Here is a 22,023-nt window from a genome sequence, read left to right on the forward strand (position 1 = left end):
ATACACAGTTTAAACTTGAGGGTTTTTTGTCAGCCTTACTCATTTGCTATTGATACTAATTATGCCTTCTTCACAATAGTCATGTAAATAAACATACTATAATGCTCTGAAACTTAAAAGTATCATAAGAAGCACACAGAAGAATGAACAAAATAGTCAAGAACCTCCCTCATGGAAGTTAAATGCAGAAAAGATACAGGGTTAGAAGTACAAATATTGTTCATTTAATAAATATTTATTGATACTGCCAATGGGATAAGTACTGCTAGTTAAGTTTAATTCTGTGAGTTGCTTTTTTATGTCAAGAAAAATACTTTTCAATTATATAGTCAAAGTGCTTATTAGGAAAGCTATACGTCAATGTTTTACTATGGTTCAAGACATCCTTCTTAGCACTGTTAATAGTCCCCACCCCCATCCCACATTGATTTTCAAGGAATTTTTCAGGTAGACGGTCACATAATTTGCAAATAATGATATCTTTGGCCTCTACTTTATTTTATCTATTTCTATAGGTGTTATATATATTTCCACATGCAAAAGACAAAATAAACAAGTGCTTCTAAGAGATCCTGAAGAGCTGGCTGAATGTTTAAATAACTTCACATAATCCAGAAAACACAATGATAATCACAACATTGTTAAGTGAAAGTTTAAAAAGGGAATGGAAAAAATAAAGTCTCACTTTTGCTTTACAGAAATATAAGAGGTCAGAAGTGGAACAGTCACAAATGCCAAATATGGAAGAAAAAACTGGAGAAGTGCTATTTTCAAAACTTCTAACACAAAGGAAAACCTACCTTTTTATGTATAATCTAAATCTTTTTATTTATTTATTTTTTTTTAAAATTTTTTTTTCAACTTTTTTTTATTTATTTATTTTTGGGACAGAGAGACAGAGCATGAACGGGGGAGGGGCAGAGAGAGAGAGAGACACAGAATCGGAAACAGGCTCCAGGCTCCGAGCCATCAGCCCAGAGCCTGACGCGGGGCTCGAACTCACGGACCGCGAGATCGTGACCTGGCTGAAGTCGGACGCTTAACCGACTGCGCCACCCAGGCGCCCCTAATCTAAATCTTTTTAAATTTTATTTAAAAAAATATTTATTTGAGAGAGAGAGAGGTGAAAGAGAATCCCAAGTGAACTCTGCACTGAAGTGTGGATGGATCCCAAGACCATGAGATCAAGATCTGAGCCAAAATCAAGAGTTGGATGCTCAACCGAATGAGCCTCCCAGGCACCCCTATACAGTATAAATCTTGAACTAAACTTTGCTTATTAAAATACATAAATGAATAAACAAACAAACTTTGCTTATTAATCTTGCATCCGAACAATTACTTGTGAATGTGAGCACTTTCTTCGCAAAAATCTCAATATAGAGCTATAGATTATGACAAACATGGAATAAAAAATATTTTTGGCAGTGAAAAGACTTATTCATGATTGTAGAACAGGAAGATTAACAATGCTTGAAGCGAGTTTTTCAAATTAGCTCACAATATCCTTTCAGAAATCATTTTAACATGAGTATATGGAATTTTTCTATTCGTATTCTAAATTTATATCAAAATGTACATGATAAAACAATATTTTAATTTCCATTAAACGCATTGCAAACAGATATTTTATTCCTTTTTTTAAAACTTCTTTCCATTGAAATATAGTTGACACACAATGTTATATTAGTTTCAGGTGTGCAACATAGTGATTTTTATTTTCTTATTTAAATTCCAGTTAGTTAACACATAGTGTAATATTAGTTTCACGTGTACAATTTAGTGATTCAACACTTCCATACAGCACCTGGTGCTCATCACAACAAGTGCTCTCCTTAATCCCCATCACCTATTTCACCTCCGTCTCCCCTCTGGTAACCATCAATTTGTTCTCTATAGTTAAAAGTCTGTTTCTTAGTTTGCCTCTCCCTTTTTTTCCCCCTTTGCTTGTTTGTTTTGTTTCTTAAACTCCACATATTAGTGAAATCACATGGCATTTGTCTTTCTCTGGCTGACTTATTTCAGTTAGCATAATACTCCCTGGCTCCTACCATGTCGTTGCACATGGCAAGATTTCATTCTTTTTTATGGCTGAGTAATAGTCTATTGCATACGTCTTCTTTATCCATTCATCAGTCCATGGACCCTTGGGCTGTTTCCATAGTTTGGGTATTGTAGATAATGCTTCTATAAACAGTGGGGTGCATGTATCCCTTTGAATTAGTACCTTTGTATCCTTTGGGTAAATACCTAGTAGTGCAATTGCTGGATTGTAGATCAGCTCTACTTTTAACTTTTTGAGGAACCTCCATACTGTTTTTCACCGAGGCTGCGCCAGTTTGCATTTATGTTGTACTCAGCACAAGTGTAGCTACCATCTGTCACCATGCAGCACTGTTACAATACCACTGACTATATTCTCTATGTCGTATTTTCATCCTTGTGACTCATTCATTCTGTAATTGGACACCCATACCTCCATCCCCTTTTCACTCATTTTGTCCATCCTCTACTGCTCTCCCCTTTGTCAAACACCAGTTTGTTCTCTGTATTTATGGGTCGGTTTGTAAGCATAGATTGTTATATTTTATATTATTAATAAAAATATTTTTACTGTATCCAAAACAAGTATCCAAATATATGCTTAAAATGTTTAAAGTCACCCCAAAATAAAGTGACTAGAGAGAATATTAGAAACTCAGATGACTGTGAATCCACTCTGCTGGGTACTTAGACACTTGTCCCAGTGGCTTAAGCAGTCAGGATATGTCAGTAGAGAATTGAAATATTTCAAGGAGTAACTCTTAAGCCATAATAGGATACAAATATTTTGAAACTCAATTAATGTTTACATCGAAATTCAGTATTACACATAATTCCAGTTGCTTCCTAAAATGTTGACTTATCTAAAATATTTGAACAACTGTGATTTCATACTATAAGAACTTAATTAATGCTCTGTTTGCAGTATCTTGGTGATTGTTCCCATTGGTCTAAAGTGAATCTAGTTCTGATTACAACATAGTATTAATATCAGGTAATACTTCCTGGCAGTACAGGATTAAGCTGTGACTCGGAGTAATTTTATATTACCCTCTGTTGTGTAATTTCTCTAAGTATTTTGTTCATAAAACATTTTTTGGATTCTTTGACCACGGAGTATTTTTAATTATTTCATGGAGTAAAGTGATATGAACAACAACAATCACAAACCATTCCATTCCTTTCCCTTATAACATACAAATTAGAGCTATTTTCTGAGATTTCTACTCAGCTAAAAGTTATTTTTATTTTTTTTTTTATTTTTTTTTTATTTATTTTTTTTTAAATTTTTTTTTTTCCCAACGTTTTTTATTTATTTTTGGGACAGAGAGAGACAGAGCATGAACGGGGGAGGGGCAGAGAGAGAGGGAGACACAGAATCCGAAACAGGCTCCAGGCTCCGAGCCATCAGCCCAGAGCCTGACGCGGGGCTCGAACTCACGGACCGTGAGATCGTGACCTGGCTGAAGTCGGACGCTTAACCGACTGCGCCACCCAGGCGCCCCTAAAAGTTATTTTTAAAATAACTTCAAACAGCATAGGAATTTGAGTTAATGAGTCGAATGAACAACTAAAAATGCCAAGTCTTTCTTGCTGTATAAAACCTACCATTTCCTGAGTTTGCTATATACCTATGATGGAATTTATTAGCTATTATACAGATGAGGAAGGTCAGAAATATTTTTTAAAAAAATTACTGTCTGCTATGTTCATGGCACTGTGAGATCCACAGGTAAATAGAGGAGTAGTTACAGTCTTTGTCTAGAGCCTATGTGAAATGGCATCTGACTCCAAGTCTATTGTTAATGTCTAAAAGTTTAAGTTTTATTCTACACTGATATAAACAAGGACATACAAGTATGCAACCAAAATGAGTGACATCATTAGGCTGAGAGCTGGGAGAGAATTCTTCCAATTGCAAATGGTAAATCTATTCTTTGGAGTCATAAAAATGGCACAGTATATATGTAACCCACAATAAGCTCTTGTCAATTTCTACAAATATTGTTGTTTCCTTTCATAAACCTAGCTCCATGCAGACCCATGTAATAGCAGACAATATGGACAGGAATAGAGATCAGAGACAGACTTCTGCTGCTGTATAAATGGCCACAGAAATCTGGAAGATAAGGGAATATTTGGTATTTGACAGAGAAAAACCTGCAAAGCCAGGTGTGTCCGGCAAGTTCAAAAAACAGCAGGGAGACAAGTGTGGGTGGCATTGAGAGAGTAAAAGTGACCAGAATAAGAAAGAGGAGGTGAGATCAGAAAGGCAGAGCAAAATGCAGTGATCACGCAGCCTTGTGGGCAACTGAAAGAACCTTGGCCTTTGCCCCAACTTTACTGAGGTACTATTGACAAATAAAAATAGCATATAGTTAAGGTATACAACTTGATGATCTGTTATAAGTATATATTGGGAAATGGTTACCACAATCAAAATAATAAACATATCCATCATCTCACATAGTTACCTATGTTTTTTTTTTTGTTTGTTTGTTTATGGTGAGAACACTTGAGATCTACTTTAGCAAATTTTGAGTGATACATTATTATTAACTACAGTCACCATGCTGTACATCAGCTCTCCAGGACTCATACATCTTGTAATTGAAAGTTTTAACCCTTTGTGTAACATCTCCCCATTTCCCACCCCCTGAATCTCTCTTAATCTTTCTCCTACAAAATTTCTTCTTTCGTGAAACAAAACCACCATTTTGCAGATGAAATTGGGTCGTACCCTGTACTTACCAGGCTTGGCTAACGAGACATTGTACGTTCAATGGAAGTTAGGCTAGTATTAATGAGGGCAGAATCTGGACAAGTCTGTTTCTATGGAAATTAAAGGAACTATGATTCTTCAGTAGAATTAAGTAGGCATTCATAAGTGAAGATGGTCATATTTAAGAACACATAGTTTTGTGGTAAATAAACACAAGCAGACAAGATTTGATAAGGAAAAAAGAACCAAATGATATCTGTGTGTTTTGTTTGTTTTTTTGTTTTCTTTTGGTAAACAAAGAAATGGTTTCCTCACTCAGAGCCTTAAGACTTGCTCTTCTGTACTAATTGGGAAGACATTTCACTATACTTCTGTGAATGCTGCTCCATGACAGCTTTGCCTTTTAACCCTATCCTTTCTAGCTCTACTATAAAGCACTGGCCTGTGTTTGTCCCCCTTGATATAAAGAACTGGTCAATTGCCAAATGAAACCTTGTGTGTGTGTGTGTGTGTGTGTGTGCACGCATGTGCTGTATGCTAAAAGAATTCCAGGTGTGGATACAGTTTTTCTTCCTGTCTTCCAACTTCAGGAAGAACAGTTTCTAGTGCTTTCTTTCTTATATAAGAAAGTATTGTGGGCTGAAACATATCCTATACATGTCTGGCTAATTCTGTTTTCTTTCACACCACAAAATAACTAAATATTCCATGTTTTTATTTTGTAGTCCAAAAGAAATCTGAAGACTCATTTGAACAGTCAGATTTTCCTATTGTTGACTGAGTCACAACAGCAGCATCATGTGATACACACAGCTTATGCTCTTCAGGGAACACTCTTAAAAATCACCTCTCTAGAGTAAGGACAAAGTGTCTTTTGTATTGCTATTTTGTTTCTCTGCTCCTTGGCATTTTGTTTTGATTTTCATTTCTTGCTTTAGGTGGTTTGCATTCCCCAGATTATAAAGCTGCATGGAAGGCTTAACTTTCTCAGGCAGATATCTCTAACTGTATCTCTCTATATCTCTGTAGATATAGAGATAGACATCGATATATATTCAGAATTTTAGCTATAGGACAGGATGGAATTTTATATATATATATATATATATATATATATATATATATATATAATTATATTTATATATAAATAATAAACCTTTATTTCCTCTATCAATAAACAAAAATATATATTTTATATAGGTATATTTATAAAATTAAAATACATGTTGTATATTATATATATATATATATATATATATATATATATAATGTTTATTATATTTCCATATAGAAACATATCCAGGTGAACTCACTTAAAATAAATGAGTGCTTAGAAAGCTCAGTGTAAATCAAAACTCTGAAAGTTTGCTTCCCAAAAGAATTATGCTAAAACTACCATTCTAAAGAAAAGTTCCTTTCTAATAAGAAAACAAAATTATCTGATGATATTAACCTTTTCCTTTTATCTAGATTTTCTTACTTTTTATTTAAAAAGACATATACACAGAACCTAAGTCATGGAAACTGTTGGACAAGTGATAATAAACTACCAGGATGAAATACTTTCAGTAATGTCATATTGGTTGACTACTATTGTATAAACACGATAGTAGCTATATTTTCATTAAATAATTATTATATCGGGATTCTTATTCATTAGCTTGAGCACTATGAAGCCCATATGAACCAATCTCTGCTTTGAAGAAGTTTGTAGTCTAGTTAAGGGATGCATTACAACAAGAAATAGAGAAGATGGAAATTAAAAGCATACTAGTCGAATGTAGAGAATAAATATACAAATCGCTAGAAGGATGTCTGCAGTTGAAGAATAGTCAGAGCGGCTGGGACATGTAGAAGACACTGAGGAGGGAAGTTTTAGATAAGCAGAGGCTTGCAAAGAAGCCTGGGACATTGAAACTGAAGGGAAATGATTGTTGGGTAAAGAAGGGTTGAGGAGATAAAGGTTTCCAATTTGTATAGAGAACCTGTAGTAAAGAAAAGTAGAGAATCAAGTTACATTAGTAAAAGTGAGATCAAAGAGTGGGTGATCCTAAAGTACACTTGAAGCAGCAGACTATGAAAATTAATGATGAGTACATTAAAAGAAAATTTAAAAGGCAGGCATGCACAAGAGAGCTGGCAGAGAGTAATTTCAGGCAGGTAGAACAGATATGGGGGAAAATGACATTAATCTGGCGTAAAGTTAGGCTAGCCTATTTAGGTATAGAGGGATAACTTAGGGGGCCAGCAGTTATTAATAAAGGAAAACAGAATTTGTGGATGCTTTCCCACATCCTTCAGTGACCCATGGGGAACTTCTGTGTGAAGAAAGCTAAAAATATAAGCTAAAATATAAGCTCCAAGAAGCCAGGGTCTAGCTGTTTTTCCTTCCCTCCCCTCCCCTCCCCTCCCCTCCCCATCCCTCCCCTCCCCTCCCCTCTCCTCTCCTTTCCTTTTCTTTTCTTAACTACCACATTGCCAGTGCCTAAAACAGCATCTCACATTAAGAGCTCAGCAAAGATTTCTTGCATATTTAATATTTTAAAATATAGTTTAAAGTCTGCCACCTTTGTTTTGAAGCTTTTCCTTTACTCTCAGGTAAGGGAAAGTTTAACACAGATTTCAGAATCAAGTAGACCTGAGCTCAACTACTGACTACTACTTACTGACCTTGTAACTCAGACTAACTACTTTTCTGATTGTCAGTATTCCCCTATGTAAAACTGAGAATCCTATCCATCTTGCAATACTATTATAAGGCTTAGAGATTAAGTGCCTAGCGTACATTCAGGCACATATTAGTTACTCAATCTACTGCAGCTATTAATTAAGGAGCAGGTATCATTCGATCATGCTTTCTTTGCTTCAATCAAATTGTGTTTATTTCTGATTTATATTATTTGTCACTTTTCACTAGAGTTAAATATGTCTATCTTCTCTCTCTCAATGCGCCAACTTTTTAGTAAACCAAATATCAATTTCTTTAATGTGCCTAAGAAATTTCTCTCTCAAAATTCAGCATAAGCTTTTTCTCGGTCAAGTTTTCTTGATCGATTCAACTAGACTTCAGTATTTTCTCTTCATATCAATGTCATACCTTTTACTCCCGTATTTCAAAAGTTCTTGAGTTCATGTTTGTCTTCACTCCTGGAATATAAGCTCCATAAAGACAGAGGTGCTACCTTCTATTCATACATCCCTGGTGCCTACTAAACTATGCTGGGCATACTCACTGATTATATGAAAGAGGTAATTATGAACATTATCAAGTGATGTGACACATAATCCACTCAGTGGAGATTAAAAAGAATACAATGCCTATGAGAAGATATCCTCAACAGTAATTATTCTTAGAAAGAGGGAAGGGACCAGTGGAAAAAAGAAATTAAATTCAGACAGAGTTTAGGAACTCTGTCCTGTGGAGAGTTTTGATTAAGGAATCCAAGGTACCATGAAAGTTTAGAGTATCAGGCCTTACTCATGTTTTTCATACACCTGATTTGATATTAATCACGGTGGCTACAGCATTCTACTTGAGAATTGGTCTATTTGCTTTTTATTCACTCCTGATTCCAGGAACCAGTGATCACAAGACCTTATTTTGTCAATCAAGAATACTTCCAGTGTGCAGCGCAGCAAGGCTGGTGAAAATGATCATTACATATGAAGAAACCACTCTTTTCTCAGACCGACGATCTGATTGGACAGGAAGGATGGAAAGAATGCACTCAGAGTCAATTTCACATTATATTCTCAGATATTACATTGATATCAAGGTATAAAGCTGGGATGTTGAAATTTGGCCAAAACAGAGAAGAAAAAAAATCCTTCAGATATCATTTGGTGTCTTATAGAATAAACAAATGACTGCATTTTGTTTTCATTTCAAGTAGTTGCTGTGAGCTTAGCCACAATGAGTAGCTGTATATAAAGAGAAAGAGCTTTCTTTTTTTTTCTCCTTGAATCTAAATTTATTAATCTACTTAAATTGAATCGGAGATATCTAATTAAGTATTGCAGAGCATTTATAGAACTCAAAAATCTATTCATGTGTTTGAACAAAAGCATTGATTTTTCCTGGTAAGTACGATGCTCTTATGCATATCAAATCCAAATCTTATTTTCCAATAAAGGAGACAGAGTACTTTGTCTGTTAAAAATTATATGAAATCTATATTTTTAAAGTGTAGCGTCTGGTAGATAGGAAACTGTATAAGTAGGATGATATTTCATTATTTATCGATTCACATCTACTAAAAAAGAGAGCATATTATTTTACTTTTAAATGGATGGTATTGGTAAAATGTGGTTACTTTAATATTCTAATGCCAACATAAAACATACTTTTCATTAATTTTTCACATTAGTTTGCAAATATTGAGGGAGAAATTATTTTTCAGTATTATACTATACTTTTCAACATTATGTTGAACTTGCTTTGTAAGTTCATTATGTAACTTACTTTGATACACTGTTTATCAGTGTTGTCTGAGAACTCAATGGCATTCAAAGGCATACTTACCAAAATGTAAAATTAGTTTTATCTGTAACCTTTTAAAAAATATAAATTAGGTAGATATAAATGCCTGACTATCGAAAACAATAACATGTGCATGTAAAATAAAAAGGATGGTCTCATAGAGGAGATTTTACTAAAATTTCTATCAGTAGATCCAAAACAAAATGATCACCAGCACTCTTAAAAAACAATGCTTTAATTGTCAAGTGAAATCATAGGGATCTCATAAAGATGTGCAAATCAAAGAGAGAATAGCTTTCGTGTGCCTGGAAGTGGCTAAGCTCCCAAGCCAATCATCCCGATTAGCTCCTATTCATGATTTCAATTATGCTTTTTTATCTGTTCATAACATGCAGCATTTTCTCACCCTTACATTTCTAGGCATTTTAGCTTCTGCTGACATAAATGCCTTCCCCAAATAGAATGTTACAGCAATCTTCTGCTAGACATTTAAGCCCATTTGTGCGTTTATTTTCTAAGATGCTTTTTTGAAACTTCTAACTGTGAGAGGTCTGGGAAGGTAGTGTTAGAATGAATGAGAACTTGTTTTCTAAAGCGACACCGTAGACACTTGATCCACCGTTAAAAAAAAAAAAAATCACAGCCTCCTACCTTGAAAACAAACATCTCACGGCGAAGAATAGCTAGAGTGTTAAAGTTCCCATCGCAGATGTTGGGTTTGGCTCCGGGATAGGAAGGTCTGCCAGTGGGAGGCCTGGGAGGTTTGGGCCTGTCATTCTTCCTCGGGTCAGCCGGAGGAATGGACCGGTGTGGGGGCACTGTTGGTAGAGGTCTTGTCGGTGGAGGAATCTTGTCAGGTGGACCTTTGAAGATATGAGGAAAGCGCTTGGTTCACTTAAAACTGGTGCTGGATGATATGCACAGAGTACAATCACTCAGGATGGGAGGGCACGGACTAAGTGAGCTAAGACGTCTTTAAGACTGTATGTTTTCTGAAAAAACAAACCGTCTTACCCAACAAACCATTGCCAAGTCTATCAGAAAGTCCTTATCATGCTAAATTCTGAATCCAAGTAACTAAACTTTCTTTGTTAATTTTTAATGACATTTTTTATAGCTTCACCACAGTCCTTATTGGAAAAGCTGCTTTCAAGTCTTTTTTGGAAGTAGGTGGTGTATAAATAATAAATAAATGAAAATGAATACTGGAGCCATGCATGTAAGCTCCACCAAAGTTAATCCTAGATTTTGATAGACAATGATTCAATGCAAATATTTCTAAAAGATAAACATTAACGAACCAAGGTTTATTCTACTCTATGTCTCCAGCTGTATTTATCACCATTTCTTGACTTTGATTATTTTCTTCTAATGACGTTTTGACAAATTGCTAGATGAGTGTTTCATTTGAATACTGCATCTAAAACACCTATTGATTAAAACACCACTAGTAAAATATTAATGTGAAGAAGTATTTCTAAAAAGAGATTTCTAAATTAAGCCAAAGTTTACACATATAATTTGTTGCAGATGTAAAGCATCATTCCTCCAGAGATTTATTTTTTTAAAAGAAATACAGAGCTGTTCACACTTAATATTTAGATATGGAAAGAATATTCTTTTGCAGACCTTCAGTCTAGACTACTAATTCATGAGGTCATGAGAAAGAGCCTTCTTTCAGCTAACCACTTAGGAGGAATTTTGATGGCACAAACTAGGTATAGATAGCACATTTAATATATGTGCTATTTAGTTTTGACTGAGACATTTCCCTTTTCTCAGTATCCCCCTAATAAAGAGTAGCACAAAAGTTGACTATTTTTTTTTCAAATCTAATTTTAACCCTGAGAGAATGGTTACCACTGAGATACCGAAATTGAAAAACTAATGAATGCAAAACAAATTAGTGAACTTAAACTATGCTATTTAAAAATGCAAATGACATCTTCTGAATACTGGATATTAACATACAGATAACATGCATTTGCCTTTGTGTTGTAAAATGAAAGCTTCACTTCACTAATTTAGGAAAGCATATTCTCTATATGTAAATTATAAATGTCAAGTTCTTAATTATGTGTGAAATAAATGTCTTTATAAAGGTCAATGGTTCTGTTGAGGGAGTTAGGATTATAGTAAATATGTATAACAGTCTTTCTCCCTTTGGTCTTAATTTGCACTCACTGACTGAACCCCATAAATAAAAATAATACTAGCATATTAGAAATTTATTTTGAATTATGTGTAATTAAATTTTGCCATTCATTAACTTTCACTCCCATGTTTGTTAGCTTTCATTCTTAGTAATCACACACTTTTGGGGTCATTTTATTGTATCCATCACACAAGTATTTTCTGTAACCTCACAAGTGATTTATCTAGGTACTATCTAACATCAAATATAAACTGAGGGTCAATCTGTCAGTTTTTACCAAAATCTCACTACCTTACAAGAGAGTCTTTATATTTCTCACTGCTTTTATTGGTTATATTCATTTATTACATTTTTTATCTGAATATTAAATACTAAAGTTATAAGTTCTTTGCTGTAACTGCAGATTTCAATTAAACTCAATAAGAAAATTTTATCAGTGTACAGATTTTACCATAATCTGTATACTGAGATATCTGGGACTGTCAGACTTAATTGATAGAAGACTTCTGCCCATAGGCTAGAATTTTTTGTTTTCTTTTTTCCGTATTTATTTTTCTCAATACTTAGAGCATCTATCTCAAAGAAGGAAGCAGCAGGAACTCTGGACTTCACTGTCGGGTTAACCAAACAGAAACAGTGGTAACCTACCATAAATCTTCTGGATGCCTTGCAAATCATCATTAGGTAGTTTGAAGTTGTCAGTTTCCATGTACTGGTAAAATGGGGCCATGATGGCAGTGGGGTCATTGGAATGCTCTAATCCCAGAGCATGTCCCAGTTCATGAACTGCTACAAGAAATAAGTCATTTCCTGTGAAAATGAGAAGAAAATATGCTATTGCAACTAATATCCAAGTACAGAACTGAAAAGCACAATTTGATGTTATCAAAATTTTACCCAAGAAAAATAGGAGGAACCCTTCATTTCAACTATCAGTATGATTTTACCATTGGATTTCTACTGGCAAAATCCGATATGCTATTTTTAAAAAGGTGGGGGGTAGGAGGTGATCATAATATAGTTACAGAGATTTAGAAACTGAATGGAAAGAAAAATAACAGAAGTTGAAGAGCAGCAACATCAGAGATTGTTACAACTGCTGTTGAAATATCCTCCCAATGAGAAACCATGTAATATACAACATCTCACTTTTATAATCTTCACATTGAACATAATGTTAACAATAAGTCGGTAAAAAACATAGGGCAGATACAATCCCTACTTTTATGCAGGTGGGTGAATTAAGGCATAGAGGTGACAAGTCTTGTCAAGAACAGCAAATCTTTGCATTTACAGACCTGTGATTAGAACTGAAAGTTATTTTAACTCCTAGATGAAGGCTTTTCTTTTTTTACCAGTCTAGAATATAAGAATACAGAAGTGTAAAGTAAAAGCCATAGGCTAGCAGTTATAATAACTAGGATTCTAGACCTAGCTCTATGAATACAAATTCTAATCAGCTCTGGAGATTGTTCAGGCAATCTGAACAAAATATATGTATTTAGAGTGCCCGTTTCTCACAGAAAATAATAATAATAATAATAATAATAATAATAATAATAATAAAAACAAACATCTCTCCCACCCGTGGTAAACTTGTACAGTGAGGTCTATTTAGTGCAGACTCTCAGAGAAACCTTGTGCAATCAACCCCCTGCTGATGACTCCTACATGTTACCCCCTCCTGGATCATCATAATTAAACTCATGAGCAAAAGAGCCAGTCCTACATGCATATGTGTTAATTCTAAAAATTTAGTTAACTATGTGAGCATCAAGCAGTTGGGACTATTATACTTCTAAAGGTTATGCTCCTAAGTGAAAAAAAAAATGATCGAAATTAAATGTAAAGTTTGCACAGATCACTTCCAAATGATTTCAATGAACTTCCTAAGTGTCAGTTTTAGGAAAACTCTCCTCTAAGCATTTTTTATAATACACTGTGATAATTCCCTTCAGAGAGGTTTTTGTTTTTGTTTTTCCTTCCTTTACACAAAAGTCAAGTACATAACAAATATTTTTTTTTTCTACTCTGGAGTAGTCTGTCAGAAAAAAATGGATGAAACTATGGGGCTGATTTATCATATGTTACCATACTGAAAACGAGCCATTTGAAACACTTCAGGAATCTACCTGACTCTCAAAGAATAACTGATTAAATACTGGTATGAAACAAGTCAGAAGGGTTTAAAATGAAATAGAAGTTAACATTTCCAACCTCAAAGAGTTTATCTTCTCCTCTTACAAAATTACTTAAATGTACAAATCAAGACACAAAAAGAAAAATAATATGTATTAGATTTAACTAAAAAATATTAACTAGATTAAAAGTTTACTAACTTTGCTCTGGACTTTACTCACTTTGCATTCTGATCATTTTACCTGCAGTTTTTCATTTAATTCTCACAATTATCCTTTGAGTCAGTCACTATTATGTCCATTTTTAAAATGTGAAAACAAGACTGGCGACACTGAATACAATTTGCAAATCCACATGGCAAGGTGCAGATGAAATTCAAATTTCTCTCAGTCTGATTAGAGGTCATCCTTTGAATTACTACAGTAAATCACACAGCTATAAAAAAGTATTAGCATGCACAACAAATTAGGTAATGTAGTCATGCGAAAACAATTTCATTCATTAAATCATCCATTCATTCCAATACCTTTTACTGTATGCCTTCTATGAGTTAGGCACTGATGTAGGCTCTGGTAATACAGTAGTGAACAAAATATACAAAAGAAAAAAATCCCCACCCTTATACCATTTACATTTTAATGGGCACTGAAAAGAAACAAGATAGAAAAGTAAAATGTACAGAATGGTACGTAGTGATAAATGATAAAGAGAAATAGTAAGGCAGAGAAAAGATGAGGTCAGACAAGAAATGGAACCTAAAACATGTATGGATTTTAAATAATGGTAATGGTTTGGGCTTCTAGTCTGACTGTGGTGGGGATAGTGAGTTTTTGAGTAAAGGAGGGACATAATCTGAATTACAGGATCACTCTGGTGACTGCTCTTGAGAATCAGGTACAGTGGATAAGGGAAGGAGCATGATTCAGTCTCTGAAGTTAGTACAATAACCCAGGCAAAGAGGCTGGTGACCTGGACCAAAGTGGTAGTAATGGAGGTAAAGGGAAGGAGTAAAATTCTTGATATATTTTAAAAGGAGAATCACAGGGTTTCTTAAAGAACAAGATGCGGGGCACCTGGGTGGCTCAGTCAGTTAAGTGTCCGACTTCGGCTCAGGTAATGATCTTGCGGTTCATGAGTTCAAGCCCCGCGTCAGGATCTGTGCTGACAGCTCAGAGCGTGGAGCCTGGAGCCTGCTTCAGATTCTGTGTCTCCCTCTCTCTCTTTCCCTCCTCCCTGCTCATACTCTGTCTCTTTCTCAAAAATAAATAAACATTAAAAACAAAACAAAACAAAAAAAAACCCCAAGATGCAAGGTGTGAGCAAAGAAACACATCTTCTGGCCCTGCACCTAGAAGAACTTACATTGACATTCACTGAGATGGAGAAAACCACAGGAGGAACTAGTTCTTGTTGGTGTTTTTTGTTGGTGAGGCTGAGAGGTGGGTAGCATTACCAGGAGTTTCTTTTTTTTTTTTTTTTTTGAGTGTGAAGTTAGAGATGCCTTTTAAATATTCAATTGGATATTCAAATCCAGTTGGACATATGCATATGGATTTTGTAGGTCGTTGTAGGCTAGAAGTATATATTTGGGCTAGGATAAAGTTGGCCCCAGTTAGAAGCATGGGTAGTTCAATTGCAGTAACAGAAATGAGGCTAGAATACAATAGCACAGATTCTGGTAAATGGGTAGAAATAGTGATGGAAGATTAAGACAGCTTTCTTCTGAATGCTTTAATTTGCTTAGTGAAACAAGAAGATTCATCAACTGAGAGAATAACAGAAAGGAACAAGAGACAAGAATGTAGGAAATATTTGAATAGGTCAGTTGTAAAGGGTGGAGTAGGGAAGTATAGAATAATTGTCAGGCAGTATTCATGACTATGAATTTAAAACGGGATTGGTTTCATTTGTGGTAGGTCTTCCTTCTTCAGGATTATTTGGCTGTGTGTATGCAGGTAGCAAAGTGCCAGTATTGATTCCACCAGAATTTTGGTATCTCTAGGTAGATATGAAAAGCAGAAAGGCAAAGGAACTGTGAATATATGTAAGAGAGTGATTTTTAACTTTGCCATGGTATTTATGTCATGGAAAGAAGGAAGGAATAACATTATGGGATGAGGAAGGACTGTGACAAGATAAGGTGATAAGATCAATTGAAGATCAACTATTAAATTCTATAGTGGTCAAAGGGTTTTGTGGTCTTTTTTTTTTTTTTTTTTTCAGTCATGATAGTATAAGCAGTAAGCTAGGAAAATACTCCATGATCATCACAGTAGAGATTTGAAATTGGATTTATAAGAGCAATGTCAGTGTATATCCATGGAAGTGAGTCTCGGAATTAGGATGGAATACGAAATTGGGGAGGAGATTCAATAACTAAGAGCCCAGAAAAATGGAAAAATTGTCTATGTGAATGTTGAGATTACCAAGAATTAAAACAAAGGTGGCATTGAAGGGAGTAGGACTGAACCAGGAGATAAAATCATCAGAGAACAGGGACAATGACTTGAGACTTAGTAGATGATTATTGCAAGGAAAGATAGTGGATGGAACAGTTTGATAAAATCCCAGTCAAAACTTGAAGTTTTTATGGAGTTGGATAGGAGAATAATCTTGAAGTAGCATTAAAAAGAAAAAAGGTAGGACATATACCATGACCCCAGCCCTTACAGTAGAAGGAATATGAAGGAGAAATCAGAAGGAATGTAAGGGAAAGAGTATAATCAATAGAGAGACCAGTGTTAGTTACGTAAAGAAATGTAAAGGGAATATTTTCTTTTTTTTTCTTTATTTTAGTTTCATGATTTTGTTTAAATTCCAGTTAGTTAACATACAATGTAATAATAGTTTCAGATATAGAATTTAGTGATTCATGACTTACATACATCACCCAATGCTCATCATTAACAAGTGCCCTCCTTAGTACCCATCTCCCCCACTTCCCCTCTAGGAACCCTCAGTTTGTGCACTATAGGTAAGAGTCTATTTTATGGTTTGCCTCTCTCTCTTTTTTCCCCCCATGTTCACCTGTTACATCACCTTTCTTAAAAATTTTATTTAAATCCAAGTTAGTTAACATATAGTGTAATAATGGTATCAGAGGTAGAATTTAGTGATTCATCACTTACATATAACACCCAGTGCTCATCTCAACAAGTGCCTTCCTTAATACCCATCACCCACTTAGCCATGAACCCACCCAACACCCCTCCACAACCCTCAGTTTGTTCTCTGAATTTAAGAGTTTCTTAAGGTTTGCCTCCCTCTCTGTTTTTCCTTCCCTTCCCCTATGTTTATCTTTGTTTCTTAAATTCCACATTAGTGAAATCATGATATTTATGTTTCTCTGACTGACTTATTTCACTTAGCATAATTCACTCTAACTCCATCCACGCTGTTGCAAATGGCAAGATTTCATTCTTTTTGATTGCCAAGTAATATGCCATTGTATATATATACCACTTCTTTTTTATCCATTCATTAGTTGATGGACATTTGGGCTCTTTCCATAATTTAGCTATTGTCAATAGTGTTGCCATAAACATTGGGGTGCATGTGCCCCTTTGAATAAATACTCCTGTATCCTTTGGGTAAATACCTAGTAGTGTAATTGCTGGGTTGTATAGGGTAGTTCTATTTTTAATTTTTTGAAGAACCTCCATACTGTTTTCCAGAGTGGCTACACCAGTTTGCATTCCTACCAGCAGTGCAAAAAGGTTCCCCTTTCTCTGCATCCTTGCCAACATCTGTTGCTGCCTGAGTAGTTAATTTTAGCCATTCTGAAGGTGTGAAGTGTTACCTCATTGTGATTTTGATTTGTATTTCCCTGATGATGAGTAATGTTGGGCATCTTTTCATGTGTCTGTTATCCATCAGGATGTCTTCTTTCAAGAAGTGTCTGTTCATGTCTTTTGTCCATTTCTTCACTAGATTATTTGTTTTTTGGGTGTTGAGTTTCATAAGTTCTTCATAGATTTTGGATACTAACTCTTTATCAGATATGTCATTTGCAAAAATCTTCTCCCATTCCATTGGTTGCCTTTTAGTCTCCTTGATGTTTTCATATGCTGTGCAGTTTTTTATCTTGGTAAGGTCTCAATAGTTCATTTTTGCTTTTGTTTTCTTTGCCTCCAGAGACATGTCTAGTAAGAAGTTGCTATGGCTGAGGTCAAAGAGGTGGTTGTTGCCTGTTTCCTCCTCTAGGATTTTGATGGTTTCCTGTCTTACATTTGGGTCTTTCATCCATTTTGAGTTTATATTTGCATATGGTGTAAGAAAGTGGTCCAGGTTCATTCTTTTGCATGTTACTGTCCAGTTTTCCCAACACCACTTGCTGAAGACACTGTCTTTTTCCCACTGGATATTCTTTCCTGCTTTATCAAAGATTAGTTGGCCATATACTTGTAGGTCCATTTCTGGGTTCTCCATTCTGTTCCATTGACCTATATGTCTGCTTTTATGTCAGTACCATACTGTCTTGAGGATTACAGCTTTGTAATACATCTTGAAATCGGGAATTGTGATGCCTCTAGCTTTGGTTTTCTTTTTTACATGTTTATTCGTTTGTTTGTTTATTGAGACAGTGTGGAGGGAGAGGGAAAGGGAGAGACTTTAATCTTAAGCAGACTCCATGCCCATCGCGGAGCCTGATGCGGAGCTTTACCTCACAATTATGAGATCCTGACATGAAATCAAGAGTCGGATGCCGAACGAACTGAGATACCCAGGTGCCCCTAAAGGCATATTTTCAAAATAAGTTAATTATTAAGGGAATTTAGCTAATGATTGACCTAAAACTTCTCTAAAGTAAACAGATACAGAAGATAGAGAAGGGAAGGAGATGGAGGTAGAGACAGCAATGTAGAAGTCATGGGAATTAGAGTCCCAGGGTTGAGGCGTGTCTTCTGTGCTTCCTATGGTGATAAATATGAGTGGAGGTAAGGGTCCTAATCAAATTAGACCTCCGATTCCAACATATCAAGTATAAGAGATTATTACCACTTGAGAATGTTTAAAGGAATTTAAGAACATGACTTAAGAGTAGACAGGGAGTGAAATTAGAGGGGATGCAAGGGAAAAAATGTACAGTGGTTGAAAGGACAATTTCCCATAATTGTCTTTGCTTACATTTTTGTTGTTTTTTTCCACTGCCTACAACAGATTTTCACATTTCTCATCAAGATAATCAAGACCCTTCATATATAAGTCCTTGCCTTTCCTTTCCAACATTATCTCCCTGCATGTATTTTCCTGGTGTAACCCTCTTTCTAGTCTTAGAAAAATGTGCTTGTTCCATCCGTAAGGTCTCTGCATCAGCTGTCTTGTTTCTAGAATCCCTCGTGTCCACCCTCACCCCCATGCTAGATCTACATGAGGCAGACTTGATGTGACTGCCCAAATGTTACCTTCTCTAGGAAGTCTTTTCCCCGAGGGGTGCTGTTCCTACATGCTCTCTTCTTGAGGTTCCCACAGACCCTTGTGCAGTCCCTATCGTAGCAATTGCATTGTATTGTCATCATCTTTTGGTAAATCTTCCCAATATCTTTTGTATTCTTTAAAAAAAATTTTTTTTTGCATTTATTTATTTTGAGACACAGAGATAGAGCATGAGCAGGGGAGGGGCAGAGAGAGAGGGAGACACAGAATCCGAAGCAGGCTCCAGGCTCCAAGCTGTCAGCACAGAGACGGATGTGGGGCTCAAACCCCCGCACCATGAGATCATGACATGAGCCGAAGTCGGACGCTGAACCGACTGAGCCACCCAGGCACCCCTCTTTTGTATTCTTTAAAGACCAAAATTGTGCATCATTTATCTTGTGTCTCTAGTTCAAAGACATTGCCTGGCACATAGTAGATGACTAATCTTTAAATCAGTTGGATGAATGGATTAGTTTCCAAGAACTGGAGGACTAATATGAATTTGGGTAGTAAAGAATATAATACTATTTCAGCCTAAATGCGGCTCAGAACTTTTTTCTTTATTTTCCCTAGCTTTATTGAGGTATAACTAAAAAATAAAATTGTAAGATACTTAAAGTATACATCATGGTGATTTGATATAGCTATACACTTTGTAAGGATTCCTCCCTACTGAGTTAATTAACATATCCATCACCTAACATATTTAACTTTCTTTTTTCCTTTTAGGTGGGAACATTTAATTTCTCCTCTCTTATCAAACTTCAATTATACAAGAACGTTATCAACTAGAGTCACCATGTTATACATTAGGAGCTCAGCCTTATTCATCTTATAACTGAAAGTTTATATACCCTTTGACCCGCCGCTCCCTACTCCTCCCACCCCCAAAGTTTGTTTTCTGACTATCATGCCAAGAATTAGAATGGAAAGAGAATGAGATCCGATATGACTGAGGAGGCCACTATTCTTACATCTTTCAGACAATGGAACTAAAGTACCCAACACTGTCAAGCCACTCATTGCTGAAAGGTCAGCAAATACATGTGCTCACAGCTAATGAAAAGAGGACATGATCTAGAGGAAATTGCTAGGGAATGCAGAACAAGCTTGATTTTATTAACTTTTATGGAGGAGGAATTAAAATGGTTGGAGGGAGTAAGGAGTGAGAGGAGAAGGTAAAAAGGTCAGACAGTGGAAAATCAAAAGGCACAGAAGCTCAGTGTTACTGGAGAACAGGAAAATGTTTTCCAAAGATGCCGCTTGGAGCAAAAACTAAGGAAACATGTCTATTGGGGACCATCTAGAGCATGTTCTAGTCACAGGCAGAGCTAAAAAAAAAAAAAAAAAAACAAAAGGAAGGAAGGAGACATTTATGAAGAGATGCAGGAATTATGAGAGTGTTTACAAGTATGTAACACAAGGAGAATATTCCGAGGATGATGTGTCAGAGGGTAATCTCAGGTGAGATAAGAATGAGAAAGAAAAGGAGCTGCAGGCATTTTTAGATACCAAACACCTAACACCAACTCTCAATGAACTCCTTTGTGAGTCCAAGTCAGAGTCACCTTTGTTTAGATATAAACCTGATACTGAGGAGACGTCTCAACAGCAAATAACATGTAAAGGGACAGAAGGACAGGTGTATGTTTACTTCTGGCCATGCCCACACCCAGAAAATATGGGTACAATTTGGCTGGAATGTATTATCAGTGGGCAAAAAGTGAAAGAGTTATCTCAACAAGAGCAGACCTAATGACAAAAAAAAAAAGAAAAAAAAAATCGAGCAAGGAGCCAGAGGACCTAGAAGAACCAAGGCAGTTGAACCAAGAGCAGGAGTTGGCACTCAAGTTTACCTGGAATAATAGCACAGTGACAACCCAGCTCAGCAAGGTAGCGCTGGTTCAGAAAATACCTTCAGACACCCTTGGCCTTTTTGTGGCAAAACAGATATAATTTCTTGGCCAGAAAGTTCCAGTGTAGCCTTACAGGGATTATGTTTTGTTTCTATTTTTCAACAACAACAACAACAACAACGACGATGACAACAACAACAACAAAACCCAACCTTACAACATTCCTCCTTCAGTATCACATCCCCATCCCCAGAAAAAAATGCCCCGACCGAACCTTATTCCTGAACGAATACGTAGGAACCCATCCTCTCCTTTCTGGCAGATAAGTATTGCTTTAAGTCATGCATCAGCTTCTCTAACTTTGTTGAATTATTAAAAGCACTTCAAATTTCTCCCAGGAAAATACTCTTTTAGTCACAATTCCTTTCTTTTTTCTTCTCTTAATGAAAGAAACACAGAATACCATGAAGGAAAACAAAGTAGCAAAAGTCATTTCATTTCATGTATCTGTTCTTTTCAGATCAATCAAATTTTTCCTAAGCACCATTTCCAAGGCCAAGGGCGGAGTCATTCCTTGTCTAAGGAATAAGAAGAAAATTAATAGGATCAGGATGTGAACTTATGACCTGTTCAGTACACCATAGCACTTTTAATCAGAAATACTGGCCAAGAGTTCCAAGTAATTGCCATTCTTCAGATGATTGGCAATAATATAATTAAATCTTACTTGCAGCTTCACAATAGTTTAAAAGGGTAAGTTGTTAAATAAAGTACCACCCTGTGATTTGAATTCCACTAGGAACAAAAGTTATTGGCATATGATGAGGTTTAGACAATTAAAATGCACCAGACCTCTTTCCTAATGATGAAAATAATAACTGCTTCTGTAACTTATCATTAATTCACATTATTTGAGATTCCTAATTGTAATATGCCTTGATCTTATCACCAGGCAGGCAACAAAGGATAAATCAGCCTCCTGATTCTTAATACAGAAATAGGACTTGCTCCTTTTGTAAAGATTTTGAGTTTTGAGTTTGTTGCTTTCAATTGTATCTCTAATCTTCTTTCCTTTGTATACTCCAATACAATTTCAGAACACTGAACTGTATATTATGAAAGATAATGCATTATTTATAATTTCCTTGTCATAATTATGTCTTTATATTTTATTCCAAGCTGTTTCATCCCTCCATGCATTTTCATATGC

The 22,023-nt window shown here is 35.6% G+C and overlaps 1 protein-coding gene across 3 annotated transcripts in view; it reads right to left on the reverse strand.

Annotated features, from left to right (window-relative positions):
* MMP16 (matrix metallopeptidase 16) overlaps positions 1–22,023 on the reverse strand; it is a 313,046-nt gene that overhangs the window by 88,457 nt on the left and 202,566 nt on the right. For all 3 annotated transcript variants that reach the window (XM_058698495.1, XM_058698496.1, XM_058698494.1), the window contains exons 5-6: positions 12,049–12,210; positions 9,897–10,108 (exon numbers count right to left, since the gene is read on the reverse strand). In XM_058698495.1, coding sequence (XP_058554478.1) covers positions 9,897–10,108; positions 12,049–12,210 — 374 coding nt within the window. The remainder of the gene's footprint in view (positions 1–9,896; positions 10,109–12,048; positions 12,211–22,023) is intronic.

This window comes from Neofelis nebulosa, chromosome 14 (assembly GCF_028018385.1).
Source record: "Neofelis nebulosa isolate mNeoNeb1 chromosome 14, mNeoNeb1.pri, whole genome shotgun sequence".
Taxonomy (NCBI): domain Eukaryota; kingdom Metazoa; phylum Chordata; class Mammalia; order Carnivora; family Felidae; genus Neofelis; species Neofelis nebulosa.